Raw genomic sequence first — 22,334 nt, 5'->3', positions numbered from 1 at the left:
GCTCATAAAAGATTACCTAAGATTCATAATTCTACCTTCTCTTTGATAACAAATCATCAAATGCAAACCATGCATCCTCATTAAATTTGCAATGATAGAGAATATATTACTCAAGATCACATCCTGGAGTAGTCTTTGTTTTGTACTTTGGTCTTCCTATTCTTACTCCAAAGTTGGGGAAGGGAATCCATTTTAAGTTAGCAACCAGATGAAAGAAAAGCATAAAGAAACACCAGTAATTTGCAGCGTCTTGTTGACTGTTCTAATAACAAAGTAATTCCTTATCAGTGACACAGACACGACCCACTTTGAATATTCTTCCTACTCTATATAGCTGCACAATGTTGTTGTAGGTGGTCAAAAGATCGTCTAAGTTCTAACTAATTGATATGTCACTGTGCACCTATTTCAAATTCTATTCCATGGCTAAAAGCACGAAAACTCAGCTTGGATTCTCTGCAGCAGTTCTGTCGTTTGCTACATGATCTTGGCTGTTGGAATAATTCAACGACCAATAAATTAACTTGGATTTTTTTATTGGAAAATGTTAGTAATTGGAGCTTACATCCTCCTTATCCCTCCAACCCTTAAGCAGTTAAGTCCCTCCCCTAACCTTCAAACCACCTTATGACTCCTGAAGGATTAACTCAGATAATCAATGGGTTAATTCAACACCAGACGATAAAACTGTTACATAATCGGCTTAACAATAAGTGAGACTTAAATCAAATTTTGACAGGAACTTCTATACTACAAGGAGGGAGTTATATGTTGGAATTTTTTGCCAATAACCAACATATATGATGACCTTTTTGCTTTACAAAAATTAATAATAAACAATTTTTCGTTAATGAACCTAAAACTTTAGCTTTAATAGTCTTGCTCTTAAGTTGGCCTTGAAGTGTTATATAGGATCTAAGTTCACAAAAAATTAGAAATGTATGATTTAAAGCAAGAAAGACAAAAGCTGTGAGTTAAATTTTAAGCAAACGCTTATCCAGGACAAACTTTTAGTGTTCACATCAATATTCAAAAGAAAACAAGAATTAAGTTGGATCGTTTTATAATATGATAAATCATGAAAGTGCAGGAATTGTGGGAACATTGAAAAGTAAAAGGTTTCAAATATATAATATCTAGCTCACACACTGTCGTGTGCATACAATTGGACCCTGAAGCTGGAAAAGCTGTTCTCACATACCCTCTGGCGACTAAAGATCACATATTCTGAGAAAAACAAAACTTTATCCAAAGAGATTATCGTTGGCATATACACCTATTAGATACCTTTCAATTATGGTAAAGGTTATGGTCTCTCCAAATCTCCATAATATAAAAATCAATTATACATAGACTACGGAGAAATACAGAAACAGAAAAACAAAAGAAAAGAGAATTAATGAAAGTGCATAAATGTTTGTGTGTAGTATATAGGAGTACATTGAAGCATAATATTGGAGTTTTTCATTGGTTTCCGACAATCTGACCCTTATTTTTATTAGCAATGGCTTGGCTTTTGTATTGTGCTTGGTGTGAAGATGAACGAACATTGCTTGAAACTACACACAGTAATTCTCACTTCTGCTAAACTCAAACTATCTCTCTTGCACATGCCATATGTTCAATGTTACTAATAATTTAATGTCAATTTTTTTATTAATGTTATTTCTATAGAAATATCAACATTTATAGTAGTTCTATAGAAATGGCAACTTGTGGACTCAGGGTCAAGGAAGGATATAGGACTAGAAAAATAAATCACAGCTGAGTTCATAGAGTATGATAACTCAAACTAGGTGATAGCATGCCAACTATTGTTGGAAATTATATTTGACTACAAACTTGCCTTAAAGTTTTGGATCCATTGGGATGCACATCTTCCCTACTTCTTCCCTCGAACAAATGGGGCAAATGTGAAAAAAAGAAAAACGTAAGGCCAGTTTTGGCTTGAAAATAAAAATGGGAAAGCTCTTTCTACCTACCAATGGGAGGCAAGTTTCTTACTCTGTATTTGTAGGTAGACTATGCATTTAAGAGTGTTCTTTGTTTCACATCTCAAAGGCTCGAACAGTACAACACTCACTTGACACTTTTTATCTCTTGACTTTTTTTTTTCCTTCCTTTTTATCACTCACATTACTAATCTTATCAAACATTTCTCTCTTTTTACTTTCCATCTTTCTTTGAGATTCTGCACTCCTTGAATGTTAATGAACCATTTTTCTACATTTAAATGGAGAGCAAAAGACATCAATTGTATGAAGGTGAATTAAATGGCAGGGTTCAAAATTTGCCTATAAATGATACAAAGATCTTCCATCACTTGAATTCTTGAAGCATCCAACAATTGAGTAGCATTCTATATTTCTAATACAAAAGAGGGAAAAAAATATTCTTCTCCCAAGTGGTTTTCCTAACGTGTATATTCTTATATTTTTAAGAGTATTATTTTTCATTAAGCAAAAGAAATTACAATATTTCAAGGTTAAAAAAGTGTAGGAATAACCAATATCACAAAGTGAAATTATTATTTTCATCAAGTGAAAGAAATTACAATATTTCTCCCTAAATATAAAAAGAGAACAATAATACTCTTTTTTTTAGCGGCCAACAAATTGATTCGCTTTTCTTAAAACATGGCACCATCAAACTTGCCCATCTTCAGAACAGAGTTGACGAATACGAAAATTTCTTTTATATCAACTTTAGTTTTAACTTCGTGATATTAATTATTCCCATACTAAATGCCTGTGAAAATTGAATGCTTGTTCACTCACGGTGGAGTTGTTAGGGGAGAGCCAACTAGCCAAGCACCAGCATTTTATTGCTCTTTTTAAATTTTGATCATCTATTAATGGCAACAAAAAGTTGGATAGCAAACTATTAGGTTAGTAAATCATATAAGTAAATGTTAACATAATTACTGCATCTGATGTCTAGGAATAAGCTGATTTTTTGAAGATTATCAATTTTTTTAATAGAGATTATTAGCAAGATTAAATTTTTTTATATATAGACAAGCGCACCTATTGCATTTGTTTTAGCATCTTGATCTAAGTCTTCTTGTATTAAGGAGACTTTTGCTTTTCTCTAACTGCGGGATATGTCCGTTTATTGTTGTATCATTTTAGATTTAATATAATTTATATTTTTCTCGTAAATGTTAACATAACAATGAGTAGACTAGAAAAATGATAAAAGATTGGGAACGTGTGTAGCTGTAAGTCGTCTGAAACATTGTAATTAGAACAATGACTTATGTTTGGAAGTCGCATATTAAAATTTTATTGGCAGAAAAATACTTTTTTTCTACTTAACCAATAAACGTTGATAATTATATTAGTAAGTGTTTGTTTGACACTCCCGAATTTGAATGCATCGTGCAATTTGCTTGAGAAAGAGATATTTTTTTTCTCTTTAATATAGATTCTCACCCTACTCCAAAAAAACTTTGGACTCATATTGTTGATTGAAGTTATGTTATATCACTCCTAAATAAAAATAAAACTGTAAGTACAATTTTTTGAAGTCAAGCTGACTCTATCTTAAATATCTTGGTAGCATTAAACAAAGATGACGCTAAAATTAAAACGTAGCGTCAGCTTGATCAACATTATGTGATTTCTGTATTAAAACATGAAAAAAAAGGTTACATTGACATTATATTGATCTAGCTGATGTTACTGGTGTTGGTGACGCTACTATTTCAACTCTAAATATTTATTGTAGTAATCTTCCCTTCCAACATAAACAAATAATATATTACAGTAGATTTTTTCATGCCTTTTCCCAACTACTTTAATCCACTCCAATGTACTAATCTTATAAAAATCAAACGTTTTTTTTTTCTTTTTCTTGAAGGCATAAAAAGCAAACGATATCAATACAATATTTTTTAGGACTATATCAAGTTTGAATAGAAGGATATCGAGTCTGAAGTTCTCGTTTCGAGCCATTAGATTATTCGAAATGTCGGCGTTATCAATACAATGTTAGTTTTCGTTGTTTTAAATAATAACGTATAGTTGAAAATACTAATGAAATATTGGATTTCTAACACATCAATAAATGTAACTGACGGAATTCTTAAAAATGAGTTTGAAGATGTTAGAGAAAAAGATATTGATTTGTGAATATTAGGTCATCCTTTGCTTTGTTGTTTTGTGTTAATAAAATATCTTGGTGCATACTCAATACTCATACTATTAATCAAAAGAGTGATTTAGAGATAATACAATACAATTCAACTTTTTGGTCTGTATAACGTGTTTGTTAAAATTTTTGAGTATCTTATAAGTTCTTTTGATTACATTATAAGTTACTTTCCTCAATAAAATTTTTGAGACAATTTTTTGAATAAAGATAGCTAAAATTAATGAATTTAAGCTATCCCACACATGCTCAACTATTAAGTTTTACTTTTTTTTCTTCTCAATTTCATTTTCACCAATTTATTTGAAATTCTTTATCATTTTATTCAATTTTGTTTGTAATGATGATAATTAGGATATTTGATTTTTCGGTGGGCTACCAAAATATTTCACAAGTTTCAATTTATTGGACCAATTGTGAAACTAATCTTTTATTCTAAGTGTAATCATATTTAAAATTTATCATTCTAAAGCAAGGAATAGGCTACAGGAATTAAACCTAGATGACCAAAGCTTTTCTCATAAACGGAGTATGTATTATCAATTGAGTTACATTTACCGGTATCTTTTTATTCTTTTTTTTTTTTTGACAACTAAAAGTTTAGATGAATTGAATTTCGAGGTTAAGATAGGTCACAAGACTTAAAAATACTTACATATTATTTATCAACATCGTCCTTACGAAATTCAACTTATGTTCTTTTCTTTTTTGTTGAATTTAAAAATATTTTACCTATTTTAATATTATTAATTATTATGAAAAAATGAACACTGAATGGTATATTTATTTTCTTTATTATTATGAAATTTGGAGTTTTACTTTTTTATTATTATTTTGTTTAATGTCAAATTATTATTTTTTTGTGATCAAGATGATATTTGAGGTTTCTTGTTTAACATTAAATTAATTCCCTAGTATCAGATTGACTCATTTTATGATAAATTGATATTTTTAATTATGACTTAATTTCCTAATCAAGAAAATAGAATTCAACCCCAAACCTTAATTAAAACATCCAAATACCAAATCACTTCTAAAACTACGGAAAATAAAAGTACAACATCGAGTCCCAACTCCAAAACGTCAGACTAGTCTCACATGTACGTGCGAATCAAAACAAAGACAAAAAAAAAAAAAAAAATCATGAGTAGTGGCGCTTTTTTAAGCGTTTTCACACTCTCCACTCTTTCTTTCTTCCTTTCCTTCTTTTCACTACTTGTCTCTTCCCTTTTTCTTTCCAGAACAACAGAACAACAGAGCAAAAAGCTCCACCAATGGCGGGTTACAGAGCCGACGACGACTACGACTACCTCTTCAAGGTGGTCCTCATCGGCGACTCCGGCGTGGGCAAGTCCAACCTCCTCTCGCGCTTCACCAAGAACGAGTTCAACCTGGAGTCCAAGTCCACCATTGGCGTCGAGTTCGCCACCCGCACCTTGAACGTCGATTCCAAAGTCATCAAGGCCCAGATCTGGGATACCGCAGGCCAAGAAAGGTTTTTTCCCCCCCTTCTCCCACATTATTGCTAGATCATGCTTAATGAACTAATGGGTACCCCAGTTTCATGTCCAAAACCCTTCTCTTTAATGGTGGAAAATTGTGGCCAAAAAATGTTTTTTTTAAGGGTTGGTTTTGTTGGGTGGATCTGATTTTGTTGGGCCGGCTGTGTTTTATTGTTTACTTAACCGGGTCGAATGATGTCGTGTGATCCATGTAGTCGACCTTATCTAGTGGGATATGACCTTGTTGTTGTTGTACAATTGGGCGGATCGTGATCTTGTGTGGAAGTTTGCTTTAATTTAAGTAATGTGAACAGTGAAGTGTGTGTTTTATGTAATTAGGTTAGTGAGTGAAGTGAGTGTTTTGTGGAATTAGGTTAGTGAATGAAGTGAGTGTTGTTGTTGTTGTTGCAGATTTGGTTTTGTGGAGTCGGTGGGGATTTGTGTTTTTGAGATCGGGAGTGGAAGTGGGACCTGCAACGAGGAGGTAGTGTTTTGAAAATGAAATGAACCGGATGTCATTGATGTCATGTGGAATGTGGATTCAATTTTTGATGTGCTGTTGGTGTGAAATGGGAAATAGATTATTGCCTGATGATGTGTTGTCGTTTTGTTTTATGGGTTTGGCATCTCATGTGAGTGTGAGTGTGTTGACACGGTCAAATTTATTAAATGTGGCTTCAACATTGGATTGGATGATTGTTTGGAATTGGAACTCATGAATTTGTTTCGTTTATGAGGTTTCAAAAGTAGAAATATTTGTAACGCTTGAATTTGAAATGCATCGAATGGGAAGATCATTGAATTCAGTTGTGCTTGACTGGTGTTAATTGATATTTGACTAGATTTTACTACATTTGGGTCTTGTGATGGATCATGTACAAGCAATGCTTCACAGCACAGACTGTCCTTTAGAAAAGATAATACTGTTGTGTACCAGCAATTTTCCGTTTTGCTATTTTGTTCAATATCTGGTTGTCTCTGTCTGATGGATGTTGGTTAGTAGTTTATTGTTAATAAAATATTGATCTCCTTGTGCTAACTTAAACTATTTATACTCTATTTGTCTGTATGTGGATATGCTCATTGTGCTTAGTTTTAAATTTTATACTATTTTATTCTATTTTTAATATTATTTTCTTTATGAGCTGACCTTGTAATTATTGCACCTATCTCTTTGTTTGAGATCTTAGTTCTACGGGTAAGCCTTATGTTGAACTTTGGCTTTTGCAGTTTTACCTTATGGCTTGGGAAGGATTTAGAATGTGTATCTATGTGGGTTGTGAGGGTTTTGATCATATGTGATCTCAGCTGAATTTGGGCCTGGTTGTTGCTAAATAGAATCATGCATGCCTTGATTAAGCACATGCCAATAGAAATTGATTGTATGCTTTTCATTATGTCATGTGAAAGATCCCTTGAAAGGGTCAGTTTTGACCTTTTTTTTTGGTTACCTACTAGAGTAATTCATCATACTCCTTGTTGACATCATTGTATTTTATGGGTACTCTGGTGAGGTTGATGAGCCTTATAAAATAAACAAGTTCTGTTTTATACTCAAGGAAAATGTGTCTGGTAAGCTTATAGGTTGAGTTGCTGACATCAATGATATTTTAATCACTCTCATAGTCATACTTGCCATTGTCATTACATATACGTGTCCGATTTGAACAACCAACATAATGGTAAAAATTTGGTTAAATTACTAAGTAGGTCTCTAAACTAGTTGGAATTTGGAAATTTTCAAATAGGTTCCTAATTTTTTTTTATTGAGCCCCTAGGGTATTTAAAACCGTTATAAATTGTCATTTTGTGGTGGTTTTAAGTTGCTAAAAACTAGCCCCAGGGACTTACTTTTTTAGTTTAGGGATTTGATTAAAAAGTTAGTCTAGGGACGAATTTGAAAATTCCCAAATTAGTTCAGAGACCTACTTAGAAATTTAACTCAAAAATTTATATTACGGTGACAACATTTTGGCCCATAGTTCTATTTAGCATCAGCTATCCCTTCAAGAGTTCAACAAACCATAGATCTTTATTCATCAAATTTTTTCTTGAAAATATTCTGCATTTCTCCCCTTCCTCCCAAACAAAACACTTCTACCACTGCCTCTGCTGGTAAGAATAAAGTACTGTTGACATTTTATTACTGATGTCACTGGAGACCTTGTAATTGACTGAAAGTATGTCTATTGGAAACTTGATTGTTGCATCTGAAAGGCTGAAATGACATAGAGAACAACACTAAAAGCACCTATAAAACTATATCTAAGGTTTGTCCTATAATATATTCCATGAAGGGTTGAAAATGAAAGAAGCCTTCATTTTTATCTCATTTTCTATTGCTATAATAAAACTCTAATTCATCGGTTGAGATACTTGTTTGAAATATGATATACAAATTAAATTATTAGCAGTGAACATTTTAGGTATGCACTTTTCAGTCCTTTTTATATGCCTCACTGACTTTGTATTGACCCTAATGTTTGTTTAAAGGAGTTGTCTGATATGTGATTATCCTACTTACAAATGTCGGGTATGGTAATGGAACTGCAGTCTTATTAAAGTTTGTTACCAATATCACGACTGTGGCTTGTCTTGGTTTCTGTGCTTTTGCCTTGTGACCAACTTAATGAATGCAGTTTTGCTTTGTTGCTTAACAACCCATTGTTTAGATTAATCACGTGTAACAAGTTAACCAAGTTTGTAAATTGACTTCCCACCAACTTGCATCTTGATAATTTAAACTGTTTCTCTTTGTAGGTATCGTGCGATCACCAGTGCTTACTATCGTGGGGCAGTTGGTGCACTTCTTGTGTATGATGTCACTCGCCATGCAACATTTGAAAATGTTGACAGATGGCTGAAAGAATTGCGGAACCACACAGACGCCAACATTGTTGTGATGCTAGTTGGCAACAAATCAGACCTTCGTCACCTCGTAGCGGTGTCAACTGAAGATGGGAAGTCCTATGCTGAGAAAGAATCACTTTACTTCATGGAAACCTCAGCTCTGGAGGCTACTAATGTAGAGAATGCATTTGCTGAAGTTCTGACTCAAATCTACCGCATTGTTAGCAAGAAAGCAGTAGAGGGGGCTGAAAATGGAACTGCATCTGTGCCTGCCAAAGGAGAGAAAATTGATCTGAAAAATGATGTGTCTGCTTTGAAGAGAGTTGGTTGCTGCTCAAGCTAAAATTGGAAAACATAGTTCAATTGGTTGGTATCGGCTCTGTTGTATGTGTAATATTCTGAGAAATACGAACTAGAAGAAAAGTGAAATTTAATTTGTCATAGCATGTTAGACTCTTTGTGTAACCTTAAAAACTAAGTTTGGTGTTTCAATAGGAGCTGCTGGTGAAGCAAGTTGATTGCTAGTCTTACTTGTAGTGCTGTTATTGTTTTTGAAATGTTTTCACATGCAAAGTGGTTCAAGCTTGGAATTAATTGAAGCTATTGGTTAATTTAAGTTTTTGTGTAGTTTTCTGTGGTGGTTATGGTTCAACGATTTAGACTTTTTGGAAGAATCACACAAGTATTATAGGAATAAGTTTCTAACCCTGGGGTTATTTGATATAAAATAGAAATGTTAAACTAATAAAGCTTGTTTGAGAGGAAAAAATAGGGAGTTATTTTGTGGAATCTACAGAAAAATATTTTTCTCCTAAATTGGAATGAAATGGGAGGGAAATTATCAATTTTTTTGTTTTTTTATATATATTTTTTAAAATAATAAATGAATATTCAAGAGGTGTAGAGGATTTGACAGACTGCTAGTCCTTTCTTAATTTTTAAGTCTTGGTGCATAATGCATTGTCGATTTTAGTTGGCGAAGTGATTTGTGATTTGTCTAATTATTTGAGCAGAAACAGAGTGGAAAGAATAGGAGAGATATGAAACAGAAATGTTAAACAATTATGTTAAGACAAAAATAATAGTGTAACGTTTTTTCAAACAATTAAGAGGTTAGTGTAGGGATACAAAAAAAATTAAAGGATTTTGTCAATCTCACAAATAGTATAATTTACTCAAAATTATGAAAAATTTATATTGTAAATAATTATTTTAATTTAAATAAACAAGACTTTTTTTATGTTTATAAAGTAATTTTGGAAAATACTACTATTATTTTAAGTAACTAATGAAACAATCACAAAATGCCACTTAGGTATTCAGAGATATGGATAGTAAATTGTATATTTAGGAAATATATTATTTTAGGAAATAATTTGTAAAACATGCATAAAGCCACTTCGAAATTCGGATTAAATCATCAAAACATGGAGAGAGAGAGAGAGAATTATAAAACTTAAAAAGCAAAAGAATTTCCGTTGCCGGGACTTGAACCCGGGTCTTTCGGGTGAGAGCCGAATATCCTGACCAACTAGACTACAACGGAATACTTGAATATGCCATGGGTTTAAATTTTAATAACTAATGACATATAGTTCTAGATCAGATTTTTCTGTAGAGATAGAATGAGGGAGGACAAGACAGGGACCCTTGGGGGAGTGATGACCCGCATGTTTGTCCTCTCAAATGCCTTTCTTCTTTTTTGTTTATTTCAATCTTCAATTTATTTTAAAAGGACTAACTAATTGATAAATACAAACAATATACTTTATATTGATTTTCTATGGCTAATGTAGTGTAATAAGGAGTACAAGTATTAATTCCTTCTTGTAAGAAGAGTTATTAGAATGCATTTGCTGGTAGAAAGCTCCTTATATTAGAGCTGATGTTATGAGGTATGTACTAATACTCTTCCAACTTTTCTATGGTTCATAGGTAGTATATGGTGAAGCTTGTAATCATTGATTTCTTTAACAGATATTACTGTAGGAACTAGACATTATGTCTATAATGTTAATTTCTCCAAAATAGTTCATAGATTCCATTTGTTAGCCTTTAATTTATACATTTTTTTTCCCATTCCTGGCTTTCTGAAAGTATTCATTTATTCCAAGCAATGGGTTGCCTATACTTGATTTTGATGAATTTTGTAAAACACTAAGAAGGCACAACATGCCAAATAAAATTTATCAAGGGCAAATAACCTCTTGCTTCTAATAGAATACAGGGTGTTGAAACTTTTTGGGGGGCTTTGTTTGTGCCAAGTGTGATTGTTTCTTGATAATATGGCTCTAAAAATCCTCATGGTCCCAAGAGAATATCTTTTGGGGCTAATTTGTAATAGTGTTGTTGATTAATTAACATGTGTATTAATAAAAATGGAGCACTGATTTATGATTTGAAATAGTACCCTAGACTAAGGCTTCATTTTTCATACAGTTGCTTGTGGAAGTTTAGGTTTATTCTGGGTCATAGTTTTAAATTATGGTTGGCAATGTAAAGCTTTTCGACTCACTGCAACCGTATTGCGGTGATCGTAATTGTGGCCACATCAATCACATTTTCCCGCTATTCCCTGCATCGCAAGGGTTTTTTATTCATCGCAACCACACTGCAGCCGCAATTTAAAACCATGTTCTTGGGATATTGGTAGTATAAAGACTACAAGGCACTACTTTGTACATCATAACTAGTTCCCCGATTCTGATCTCCCTTTCATGAATGAATTGTTCCTCTGGTTGTAACATTTTTCATTTTATGAAAAAATTTCTACATTGTCAACACAAAGTGTGATTTAGTGATTGTTGTAATCTAACCTATGAAGCACCGACACCGATACGGACACCGGACACGACACGAACATGGACACGTGGACACCTGTAATGTCTCAAAATATAGAACGTAATACGAGTGTCATATCGGTGTCGGACACTGACACGAACGCGTGTCGGACACCGGACACGACAAGGGAATGGAGTGTCCATGCTTCATAGAATCTAACTGCTCCAACCATTTTACTTTTCAGGCATTTATGTTTCTCTGTAGAACTTTATTCATATCCATTCAACTTATAAGAATTAAAATGAATTATGTAATATTGCGGAATTATTTAGCTTCAGTTTGTCCTAAGCCTTTCAAAGAGACTCCATTGTCAATCAATATTTTTATTTTCTTCAATGTAAATCATGTTGGATCATAAAGTTCAAGTGCATTTTAGCTCTACAAGAGAATTCATACTTCCTGACCAATTAATAAAGATGCTAAAAGGTGTGGTTGTTAAGAAGTATTCAATATCTTCTATAAAGTGTTATTAATTATTTAAGGATGATTTTATTTTTATAACCTGAAGACAATAAAAGTTTTACTTTTTTGTTTAACAATTTTATATTATTAACCAGTGCCATAAAAACACTCAAAATAATAATAACTATAATAAAGGGACATCCTTGTGTGCTTCCCTGATAAAAGGCCTCCAAGCAGCTCTGCTGGAACATAGTAAATCTCCACCTCTTCAACTTTCAAAGAGTCATCCACCTGTATAGACAAATTAAACCTCATGAGTCATGATTGTGATAGAGCCTTATGTAAAAAAAATTTACGACACATCACTAACTGTCAATACTAGGTGGAAAATTTTGTTTTACTAGGAGAAGATATAAAAACAGAAATGTTAAACAATTATGTTAAGACAAAAATAATAGTGTGATGTTTTTTCAAACAATTAAGAGGTTAGTGTAGAGATAAAAAAAAAATTAAAGGATTTTGTCAATCTCACAAAAACTCAAGAGGTGTAGTATAACTTACTCAAAATTATGAAAAATTTATATTGTAAATACTTATTTTAATTTAAATAAACAAGACCTTTTTTATGTTTATAAAGTAATTTTGGGAAATACTACTATTATTTTAAGTAACTAATGAAACAATCACAAAATGACACTTAGGTATTCAGAGATATGGATAGTAAATTGTATATTTGGGAAATATTTTTTTTTTGAAAGCGGAAATATATTATTTTAGGAAATAATTTGTAAAACATGCATAAAACCACTTCGAAATTCAGATTAAATCATCAAAGCATGCATAAGCGGGTCTTGTGTGAAAGCTCCATATCTCCCATGACTTTATAGCATTTTGCACTATCTCCTCCAATGATCCTTCTGGCCACTCCTGCAAATATGCAAATACAAAGTGAACACAATCTAGAAAGAGAGCGAGAGAGAGAAAGAAAGGGTAAGAGGGTATGGTGGTTGTTGCACCTTGGTTCTTCTTTCTTCAAAAAGCTTGTTAACAGCTTCATAAGTGGGAGGGCCACCATGTCTCCACTGGATGTTATCAGGTTCATCATGCAAAAAAGACCTATACTTGTCTTTGGCCATGTCAAATTATGCTAGAGATTATAGATAAGAAAATCAACAGCTATAGTAGTAGCATATCATGGTGTGCAACATGAGTTCTTATATAGACCTTTCTCATGGCCTCATACTGAATCATTAAGATAAGGTTTCATTTTCTTTACTTGAATTTCTGAAACATAATTATTTTTTTGTCAGGCTTCTTAAATAGCAACTTAATATGGATCTGAACAAATAAAATTTGGTCAGGCTTATTTTGTTTTTTTCCTATAAATTTCAACTAATACTGTGTTCAAAAGAGTGCCATAGAGATGTGTTGCTAGCATTTATCTTTCTAGAAAAGATAGATTTAACTTTTGGGTGAGTCGATAATAAATTGCTTCCACACCCCGACATCGTGATATCTTATAGTAATTAACTCCAAGTCTCTCCAATTCTGTTTATATCAGTTATTGAAGTTAAGAAACCTGAGAATACATAGAAGCAAACGAGTTAAAGTTTTTATAAAAGTTGTTTATATATATATATATATATATATATATATATATATATATATATATAATTAAAACTAAGGTAGCATTGCCTAAAACAAACCGAGGTAACATTTAGCAAAAAAAACTTAAGGTAACATAACAATTAAAAAAAGTAACTTTCCTATTATTGTAAGAATATATCCAAAAGGAGCAAGACTTGGAACATTGAACATGTCATCATCTCTGATTCAGATTTACATGGTATATTGGTATAAAATAAAAATTATCTTGAAAATAGAACTTGTAGCAAATAGTTAACTAAGCCACTAAAATCTGAACAGCAAGTTGAATGGTCACCAATTGCAGTTAACAATTAGAGGGCAAAAATCATGCTATCCAATGTCAAACTCAATCCTCCTTTCCCCGGTGAATGTCAACTAGATATCTATTTAGATGCTGGCCAAATGACTTTGTAGAGAATGACTCAGCAACATGCCTCCTAGCTTCTCTCCCCATTCTTTCTGCCTCCTGGGGATCATTTATGAGCTTAGCCATTGCTAAAGAAAACTCCTGTGGTGTAGGATCACAAAGGAATCCCGTTACACCATTCTTAATTGACTCCACAGGGCCACCACTATTGCATGCAATAACAGGTTTATAAGCTGCCATTGCCTCCAAAGGAACAATGCCAAAGTGCTCATCCTGCATCAAAGATCTTTATGTAAAACTCTCTTCTTCATTCAGTTTCTACCAATTGTCAGGAATCATAATTTGGAAGGTTTACATACCTTTGGCGTGTAAAGGACACACAAGCATTCAGAAAGAAGTTCATTCCTTTCAGCTGTAGAGCAAGACGTGATGAATCTTATTTTATTAGAGACTCCTTCCTTTTCAGCTAAATCTTTAAGCTCTTCTAAGTATTCCACATTCTCCTTCAACCGTTTATCAAAGCCACCTGGCACAATTTATGACAATAAGGTTTTTAATCATTGAATGTGCACAAATGCTTCAAAGTGAAATGAATGAGTCATGCATGGGTTGTTCAAACTTAAGACCCAGCAGCTCTACCTAGAAAATACATTAATAAATTATAGTAGAATGTCATACGAAGGCCTTCAAATATAACTAAACCTAACACACCAAGCAAGTGGAAATCAATAAATTTCTAACTCTAAGACTTGAATTGACAGGTACCAAAAACTTACACTCATAGTGATAAATTCTGACAACATTCAAAGATCTTTAATAAAAAAATTATTTGCTTAAATACAAGGAAGATGTTCCTGTATATTGATCCTCCAAGCTTGCACAACAGAGTGCTTGCTTCCTTGCACTTGATTGCCAATTTTTATCAGCATATACTAATGGATCACATCCAGACAGCTTAGCAAAAGGTGTTTTAATCGTGTTATTAACAGATACTAAATGCCTTTCAACAAGATTTGCTCATCGTTTTCTGCTCAAAATTTGTACAAATACACTTCACTGTCAGTCTCAGATAAAAATAAATAGGTGCTATTCTATGTTAAATGTTATATCATATAAAAAAAATCAATATTTTCTCTGTAATATTATGTTATTCTGATTCACTATCCCAGAGAAGTGTTGATGACTTATAGTGATAAACAAACCAAATGAAATTATTTTCACATGATCTAAATTTCCTTGTTTAAAACAATATGAAAATCTAATTCTTAAACAGATAAGGTTTGTAACCTTGTCATAACTATGCATTTCACCTTTCATTTGATGGCAAAGAACTTAAAATTTTTATAAAAGAACTTTCTGTCACCAGATAATGGTTAATAAACACCAATCTAGTTAAGTAATTATAATAGAAAATAAACTTAATGCACTTTCCACGACAATTATGAAAAGGTCCAGTAAGAAGAACATTGACAAATCCCAGATACACCTGTTTGAGAAATGATTGCATCACAAGGTTTAATAAGAAACAAATTGACAAATCCCAGATCATGAACCTGTTTGAGAAATGATTGCATCACAAAGGCACACTAGATAATTTACACATAAACTGCAAGATTGAGCAGATTCTGCAGAACAACAAAGTCCCTTGAAGAGAATAGAAGAGTTTTGAAACTTAACTACAAACCAAACATAACTTTCATTTAAAATAATATCTTATATCTTGAAAATGAAGACACCACCATACCAACTCCAGTATGAGGCACATGCATCAGAAGTCAGAACAGATACTCCAGTCCCATGACAATTAGTATGCACATAACGTTACCATAATATCTATCATCAGAAGCACAGAGCCATAAACAAAACATGCTCACCTGCAATAGTCAAAGAAGCATTAGTAATATCTTTATGCTTAAGAACTCCTTCGGGTGAGTTAAGCATAGCAAAAGCTGAAATAGCTAATTGTATATTCTTCTTCCTTTCAAAGCGATTGATGGAAAGAAAATTCAGCCTACAACAGAAGAAACAAACCAAATTAAGACTATGATTCTATACATGAAGTTTGTAAAATTGGATATAAGAATTAGCTACATGCATAATCTCATAAAGCATCAACCATATATCTACAAACATGTCATTTACTTAAAGGAACTGGGTTCATTGAACTGATCCACATTAACCGCTGGATATAAAACAGCTGGTCGAATTCCTTTAGCATCTAGATACTTAAAAGTATTTGCAAAAGTAGATGCAGTGAACTTGCTGTTAACAAGTATCAAATCAGCCATTCCTGCAATTCGGCAAAGCTTAATAAGATGCATGATTCAACATGTACACTAGAAAATATATTCAGAGGGGAAAAAAATAAAGCAAGGATGCAAGCCAAACCAGTTGTTATTTCTTCTGCAAGGTCTATTGGTTTTCGATACATTCTCCTAATGAAAGTTGAATGTTGAGCCAGCAACAAGTCTGGAAAATGGCAGTAGAATACAACCTACCAAAGAAAATGAAACAAGTAAGAATTGAAGATGTCAGAACTTAAATTCACATATGATTTCTTTTTCCTCCTCTTTGGCTACCTTTGTTGATCTTTTGAGTTTCAAGATGGGAATAACCACAGAGACTTGATCTGCCAGGATAACATCAAATGAATGCCACATGAAAAGTACACAGAAAGCAACAAATAGGCACCGAAGGTATGCACACAATGCATGAAGACGGTAGAATATATGCCGGGGAAGAAAGGAACCATGCACAGTAACTGGAAAGGTGCCTGAAACAGTCACAAGTCAAAACCATGTTTTAATGGCAATGCTATTTCTTTATAAAGAACAGAAACACATCTCTGTGTGTGTGTGTGTGTATATGAACATAATCAATTCTCATCAGATGTTAAACTTTTTTACTTACACCACTTAACAACTTTTTGTAAAATGCAAAATTAATCAATCTAACTGTTGAATTGAAAGTTCTTATAAAGTAGATCATGTTTATAAAATTTTATACAAATGAAGAACTATTGCTACTTTATCACACTACTTGTTTTAGACAGATAATATGTTATTTAAAGTATAAGTAAATGTGCATTGCTAGATAACATAACAAATGTTCCATTTATGTGGAATTTGATAAACATGATTAGAAAGATAACATACCACCAGTTAGATTGATTAAAAATTTGTATTCTAGAAGTTATTAAATGGTGTAAGTAGAAAAGTTTGACACATGTGGTCAATCGATTTTGCCACACACACACACATTCATATAGAGAGGTTCACCAGCAACAGTTTCCTCAAAGCATCTGTTTTTATCATGATGTGCAGTAAAAACATGAACTTTATGGCCTTGGGACGCAAGCTCAACGGCAGCATCTACAATCAATCTCTCAGCTCCACCTAAAAAAACAATCACAAGGTAATGGGAAATCAACTACAGTCAACAGGGAACATAGCAGAATATAGTTTCATCAAACCAAAAAATTTTGTTTTAAACAAATTAAATTAGTGGAAATTCTATAAATTGTTGGGTTTTAATTTGAATAGAATGGAAAGCAATGGGGAGAGTGGTTATTTACCTATGCCAAGATCTGGGTGAATTATTGCGATGTTAAGTTTTGAAGTTGCTCCCTTCGCCATGTCGAGGGTAAAGATTGGAACTTTGAGGTGAAAATAACAAACCCAGAAATCGTTCGCCAGCAGCTACGGCGTTATGGCGGTGGCGGAATCCGAAGGGTGAAGGGGTCCTAAAAACCCTTGTTTCGAATGAGGGGCAAACGTCGTCGTTTGGAAGCACCTCGAAAATGACTTTGACGTGTCCGTTCAACCGAAATTGGTCAATTGAGAAGGGGGAGACGGAAAATTTGGGTGCCAAGTAAAATTGTCAAATTGATTTTTATTCAATTTCAAAGTTTAAAACTAAGGTGACCTTTTATAATTAAAAATAAAATAAAAAATCTTAAAGTAAAGAGACTATATTTTCTTTTTGAAGGATTATTAATATCTAATAATTTTATGGAAAAAAGTTATCCACAGATAATATAAAATTTTTTATAATTTTTTAATCACATCTTATTATATATCATAAATTTATTAACTTTTAAAATAATTATCTTTAAATATTAATTTATAATTAAATCTCAAAAACAGTACATATACATTAAACTCTAATTTTATTATTTTAAAGAAATTAGAAGTAGTATATTTTACTCTTCTTCAAATAAATAAAGTATAAAAGTAAATGATAATTTGGGTATGAATATGCAAAAAGATGATAATTTAGTATTTCAACAACAAAATTTTTTTTAGTATATGAAGGTGTAAAAGTGTGAGAATTTTATGATAAAGTTTATAGGATGATTTTATTATTAAATATTATTGTTTAATGATCAATTTAATAATAAGTTATATTTTTTAAAATTAAATTGATAATAAATTATAAAATTTAAGAATTAATTTATTATTTAATTATACGAGTGTAACATAATTATTATATTATTTTTTTACGTATTAAAATAAAATTAAAAATTTTATTCAATCAAATTTTCACCGGTTTATACTTGGGTAATTCACAGTCAAAATAGTCATTTATCCCTTAAATAAATATCCCTTAAATTAAATAAATGAAAATAACCAGTTTTACAAGAAAAGCTTTATAACTTACAAGCCCTTACTGAAGTGCAAAGATAGCGAGCGAGCAAGGCAGCTAGTGAAGAGAAGTGAGTTAGTAGCAGTCATCGGCGGCGGAGAGAGATGACCGGAGAAGAGATTTCCGGCCCCGCCGGCCCCAAGCTCCTCCGTCTCGTTTCCTTCGTCGGCGCCGCAGGTAATCCAATTCCGTCTCTCTCTCTCTCTCACACACACACACATTTTCCTCTGTTAGTTACTTGCATCGAATTTAAAACGAACCCTTTCAGTGATCTGCACCGCCGCAATCAACAAGTATCGCGAATACGAGAGGAACACCATCATCAAGCAGCAGCAAGTGGTGGAGACACGTAATTCGTCGGAATCTGTTGCCGTTCACAAAACTCTCAAATAAAAAAGGTTAGGGTTTTTTATAATTATTATTGTTGTTGCTATCCGCAATGTTTGGAGCGACATCTATTTTGCACCAGATCAAGTGTATTATGCGGTTGTAGTTTTTTCTCCTTAGCTTTGAATTTTGGTTATTATATACTATTACCGTTGTTGGGATTTTGAATGTGAGGTTTTGTTCGGTTTAGGCAATGGATATTTGTTATTGCTTGCTGGGAAAAATGGAAATGAATTGTAGTGGAAAATGTAGTAAGTTTTAATGAAATTTTGAATTGGTGGATAGATTGTGCTTTGTTTATTATTGACCGAGTTATTTAGAATGTGAACATAGTGCTGGACTTTATTACAAATTTAGATTTAGCAGACTGGTTCCTCAAAGGTGTGTCGATGCAGAGTGGTATTTGACAGAATTTTTCATTTATGTGTCCATATAGTAATAACTAGAGGTAGTTATGCACAGAGGATTTCTGATCGTATCTGAGTGTCTGAATATCAACATGCCATTGGACTTTGTAACAAACTCAAATTGAGTCTGTTATGGTTCTTTGAAATCAAAACATTAACAAAGATACATAAAATATTCTAGGGTTTTTTCTTGGTTCGGAATTTGACTTGGCAGCTGTAGGCTGGACAAAGGATTACTTTGAAATTTCAAAAGAAAGGGATGTGGGAGTCATTTTTAGGAAATTTTGCCAAGGCAAAAATATGGAAATCTGGACCAACAATCTGATGCTACTGTTATACGTCGTGGTTATTGTACCCAAAGCAAAGACGACATAATTAACAAAAATAATTGCTTCGACCAAAAAGGAGAACCAAAACAATTGCACGTTTCTTTGTAAATTAGCAGAAAGCTTAAATGTGAATGACATTGACAATAAAAAATAATAGATGTAGGCAAAATTGGAAATTGAACTAAACTTACAGATTTTCTAAAATAAGAAAAATAAATGTATTTATTTTAAAATAGAACTAAAATTGTGAATTTGATAAAATAAGGAGAACAAAGTTATCTTCAAGATTTTCATAAATTTAAGACTCATGGGCTGAGCTTAACCCACAAGACTATAGGTTTCTTCTGCCTAACCCATATGGATCAAGGTTATATGGCGTCAGGTAGGTCAATTTGACAACTCTGATTATTTGAACATTAAATAATCAATCCTATATATGGCCTGAGGTAAGCCATTTAATATTGCATGTAATTATTTTTATCTATTTTTTTTATTTTTAATATAAATATATTTTAAAAATATTCTCTCAAAAATAAAAGAATTGCAAAAGTTGTCTCACTTTAGTTGTAAAAATAAAATAAAACAATGAAGGTCAATATTAGCTAACTACCAAAATATAGGCAATCCAACATTATCTCAATGACATAGAATTGTTGACCATTTTCATGATGAGTACTTAGCATCTGCATCTGCAGGCTGTTGCTTTCAACAATCATCTTGGAAACGCCAACCCCCATTGCGATGATGATGCATAAATAGACACAAAAGTAGTTGACATCAACTGATGCTCTTTCACAAGAAATCAGCAAACGTGGTGTTGCAGTGAAACACTCAGATTCACCAACAAAACAGGCAAAAAAAAAAAAGAAGAGATATTCAATTCTTTTAAGTTTCAAAAGCAATTATTTGTATAGTAATATATAATAAAAATTATTTTAATGTGCGTTAAAAGATTAATACCAAATATAAATATATCATTAAATATTAATTTTCATGCTAATTATAATTTATTGAAAATTGGTTTATATATTGAATATTTGATTGTTTTAATTATACATATTTGACTATGTTAACGGTATTAACTAATTGATTTATTAAGTATATTTAGTTTCAAAATTTATTTAATAAAAGATATACTATATTTTTTTGTAGGTTAGTTAAATTCTATTGTAATTAAATGAATTCATTAAATTTTTATTATCCCAAATTAAGCATACAAATAAAAAATAAAAAAATTAATTTCTTTTAAAAGAAAGTTGAAAAAAAAAACATGCAATATATCACTAAAGTAAAGGAGATTTTGCTTGGGACAAGACTTTCAATAATAATAATTTTTTAAAGCATTTGCGTATATAAAAATATATTTAAATATTTATTAACATACATTTATTAAAATCTGAACTAAATAATTAATAATATGTTAAAATTCAAATAATATAAAAAACTATTCTTATAAATTATAAAATGCGAATTTAAAATTCAAGGCACGAAAATTAAACTAGTATACCTATATTTGTCGCCCGTGAGATTGGAAGATCACAGCTAATGGCACGGGATCAGGAACCTTTTTTCTTTTCTTTCATTCAGCTAATAGCATTATCTCACTCATAAGCTGATAAAAAAAAAAAATCTCACTCATGGTTGATATAAAAGGAAAAAGAAGAAGGAAAAAAACTCATGTTGAACATAGTAATAAAATGAGCACTCCACTCCACGGTGATGCTGATTCACCCAAAATCAATCTCACAAGTGAAAGAGAACGGAAAAGAAACTTTTGTGGTTAAACTTTTGGCTGTAGAAATATGTAGTAGAGATGTTGAAAGAGATAAATCAGTTTCGAATTATAACCATTTAATTTTTGAGTTCTAATTAGGAGTGGCCCCTTGCACTTTAAAAAAAAAAACCGACAAGAAAGAAAGTGACATAAAAAAAAAAGCTTGAAAAACTGTAACTAAAATGTGATGTTAACGGGACTGATAATTTTTATAATACTATTGATTACTTTTCAAACATAACTAGTGTCAGTGATTTGATAATTAAAACATACACAGAGATACAAATATAGCAAGTATTTGTATGTGTATTCGTAATTTAATTGAAACTTAAAATATATTAATCCGAAAAACTATAAAATTATAAGAAAAATAACCATAGTTAGTTTTTTTGGTAGATATATAAATAGTCATTAATATTTTAAATAAATAAATAATATAATTTTTTTAACTTAGATTTTGGAGGAAAGGATTTTTTTTTACAAAAAAAAGGAATTACATTGAGAGTATAAATAAGTAAATAACTGAGATCTGAGATATAAAATTAAAAAATAGGAGCCCTTAAATCAAATATTTGAAGGGAAAGAAAATAAATAAATTTCATTTTTTTTAAATATAGTTGATAATTTGAGAAATTCTAAAAAATATTAAATAATAATGAAGCAATGTGTTGTAAGAAAAAATATAATTTTATTCGAGATCCCTTTATGTTCAAATTTAAATTTATAACGTAAAAATAATATGTTAATTCATGCTCTCCAACTACTTGATTTACTAAAAAAATGAGAGACTGAATAAAACAAAAACATTTGTTCCACGTCAAATTTTAAAAATAGTCATAAAATAAAAAAGAAACAAAACATTAAGCACAAAGTAAAAAGTTTAAATATTTTTTTTACTTGGTATGCAGGAGACTAGTTTTTTTTTTAATCTCACATACAATACCTCAAATGAAATTAAAATATCTTTTAATTTGTTAAATCTTATCAATACAAGTAAAGTTAGAAGCTCAATTGAACTATACTCAATTTTTA

At 31.7% G+C, this 22,334-nt stretch overlaps 2 protein-coding genes and 1 non-coding gene across 3 annotated transcripts; 1 reads left to right on the top strand and 2 right to left on the bottom strand.

Annotated features, from left to right (window-relative positions):
• The first annotated feature begins 5,326 nt into the window (after positions 1 to 5,326).
• LOC114379182 (ras-related protein RABA1b) lies at positions 5,327 to 9,120 on the top strand. The gene is made up of 2 exons (XM_028337784.1): positions 5,327 to 5,647; positions 8,415 to 9,120. Exons 1-2 carry the CDS (start codon positions 5,427 to 5,429, stop codon positions 8,845 to 8,847), a joined length of 654 nt encoding a protein of 217 aa, XP_028193585.1. The 5' UTR covers positions 5,327 to 5,426; the 3' UTR covers positions 8,848 to 9,120.
• Positions 9,121 to 9,977: 857 nt separating this feature from the next.
• On the bottom strand, positions 9,978 to 10,050 carry TRNAE-CUC. The gene has a single exon. It is a non-coding gene; the product is annotated as a tRNA-Glu (tRNA).
• A 3,441-nt stretch (positions 10,051 to 13,491) lies between these two features.
• LOC114379181 (alpha-1,3/1,6-mannosyltransferase ALG2-like) lies at positions 13,492 to 17,664 on the bottom strand. Its single transcript, XM_028337782.1, has 8 exons — positions 17,336 to 17,664; positions 17,040 to 17,156; positions 16,341 to 16,534; positions 16,150 to 16,255; positions 15,904 to 16,051; positions 15,636 to 15,772; positions 14,121 to 14,287; positions 13,492 to 14,034 (listed from the first exon to the last, which is right to left on the bottom strand). Exons 1-8 carry the CDS (start codon positions 17,394 to 17,396, stop codon positions 13,741 to 13,743), a joined length of 1,224 nt encoding a protein of 407 aa, XP_028193583.1. The 5' UTR covers positions 17,397 to 17,664; the 3' UTR covers positions 13,492 to 13,740.
• Between the last annotated feature and the right edge of the window lie 4,670 nt (positions 17,665 to 22,334).

The sequence above is a fragment of the Glycine soja genome, chromosome 12, assembly GCF_004193775.1.
Source record: "Glycine soja cultivar W05 chromosome 12, ASM419377v2, whole genome shotgun sequence".
Lineage (NCBI taxonomy): Eukaryota > Viridiplantae > Streptophyta > Magnoliopsida > Fabales > Fabaceae > Glycine > Glycine soja.
This window is presented reverse-complemented; position numbering and strand designations above follow the sequence as displayed.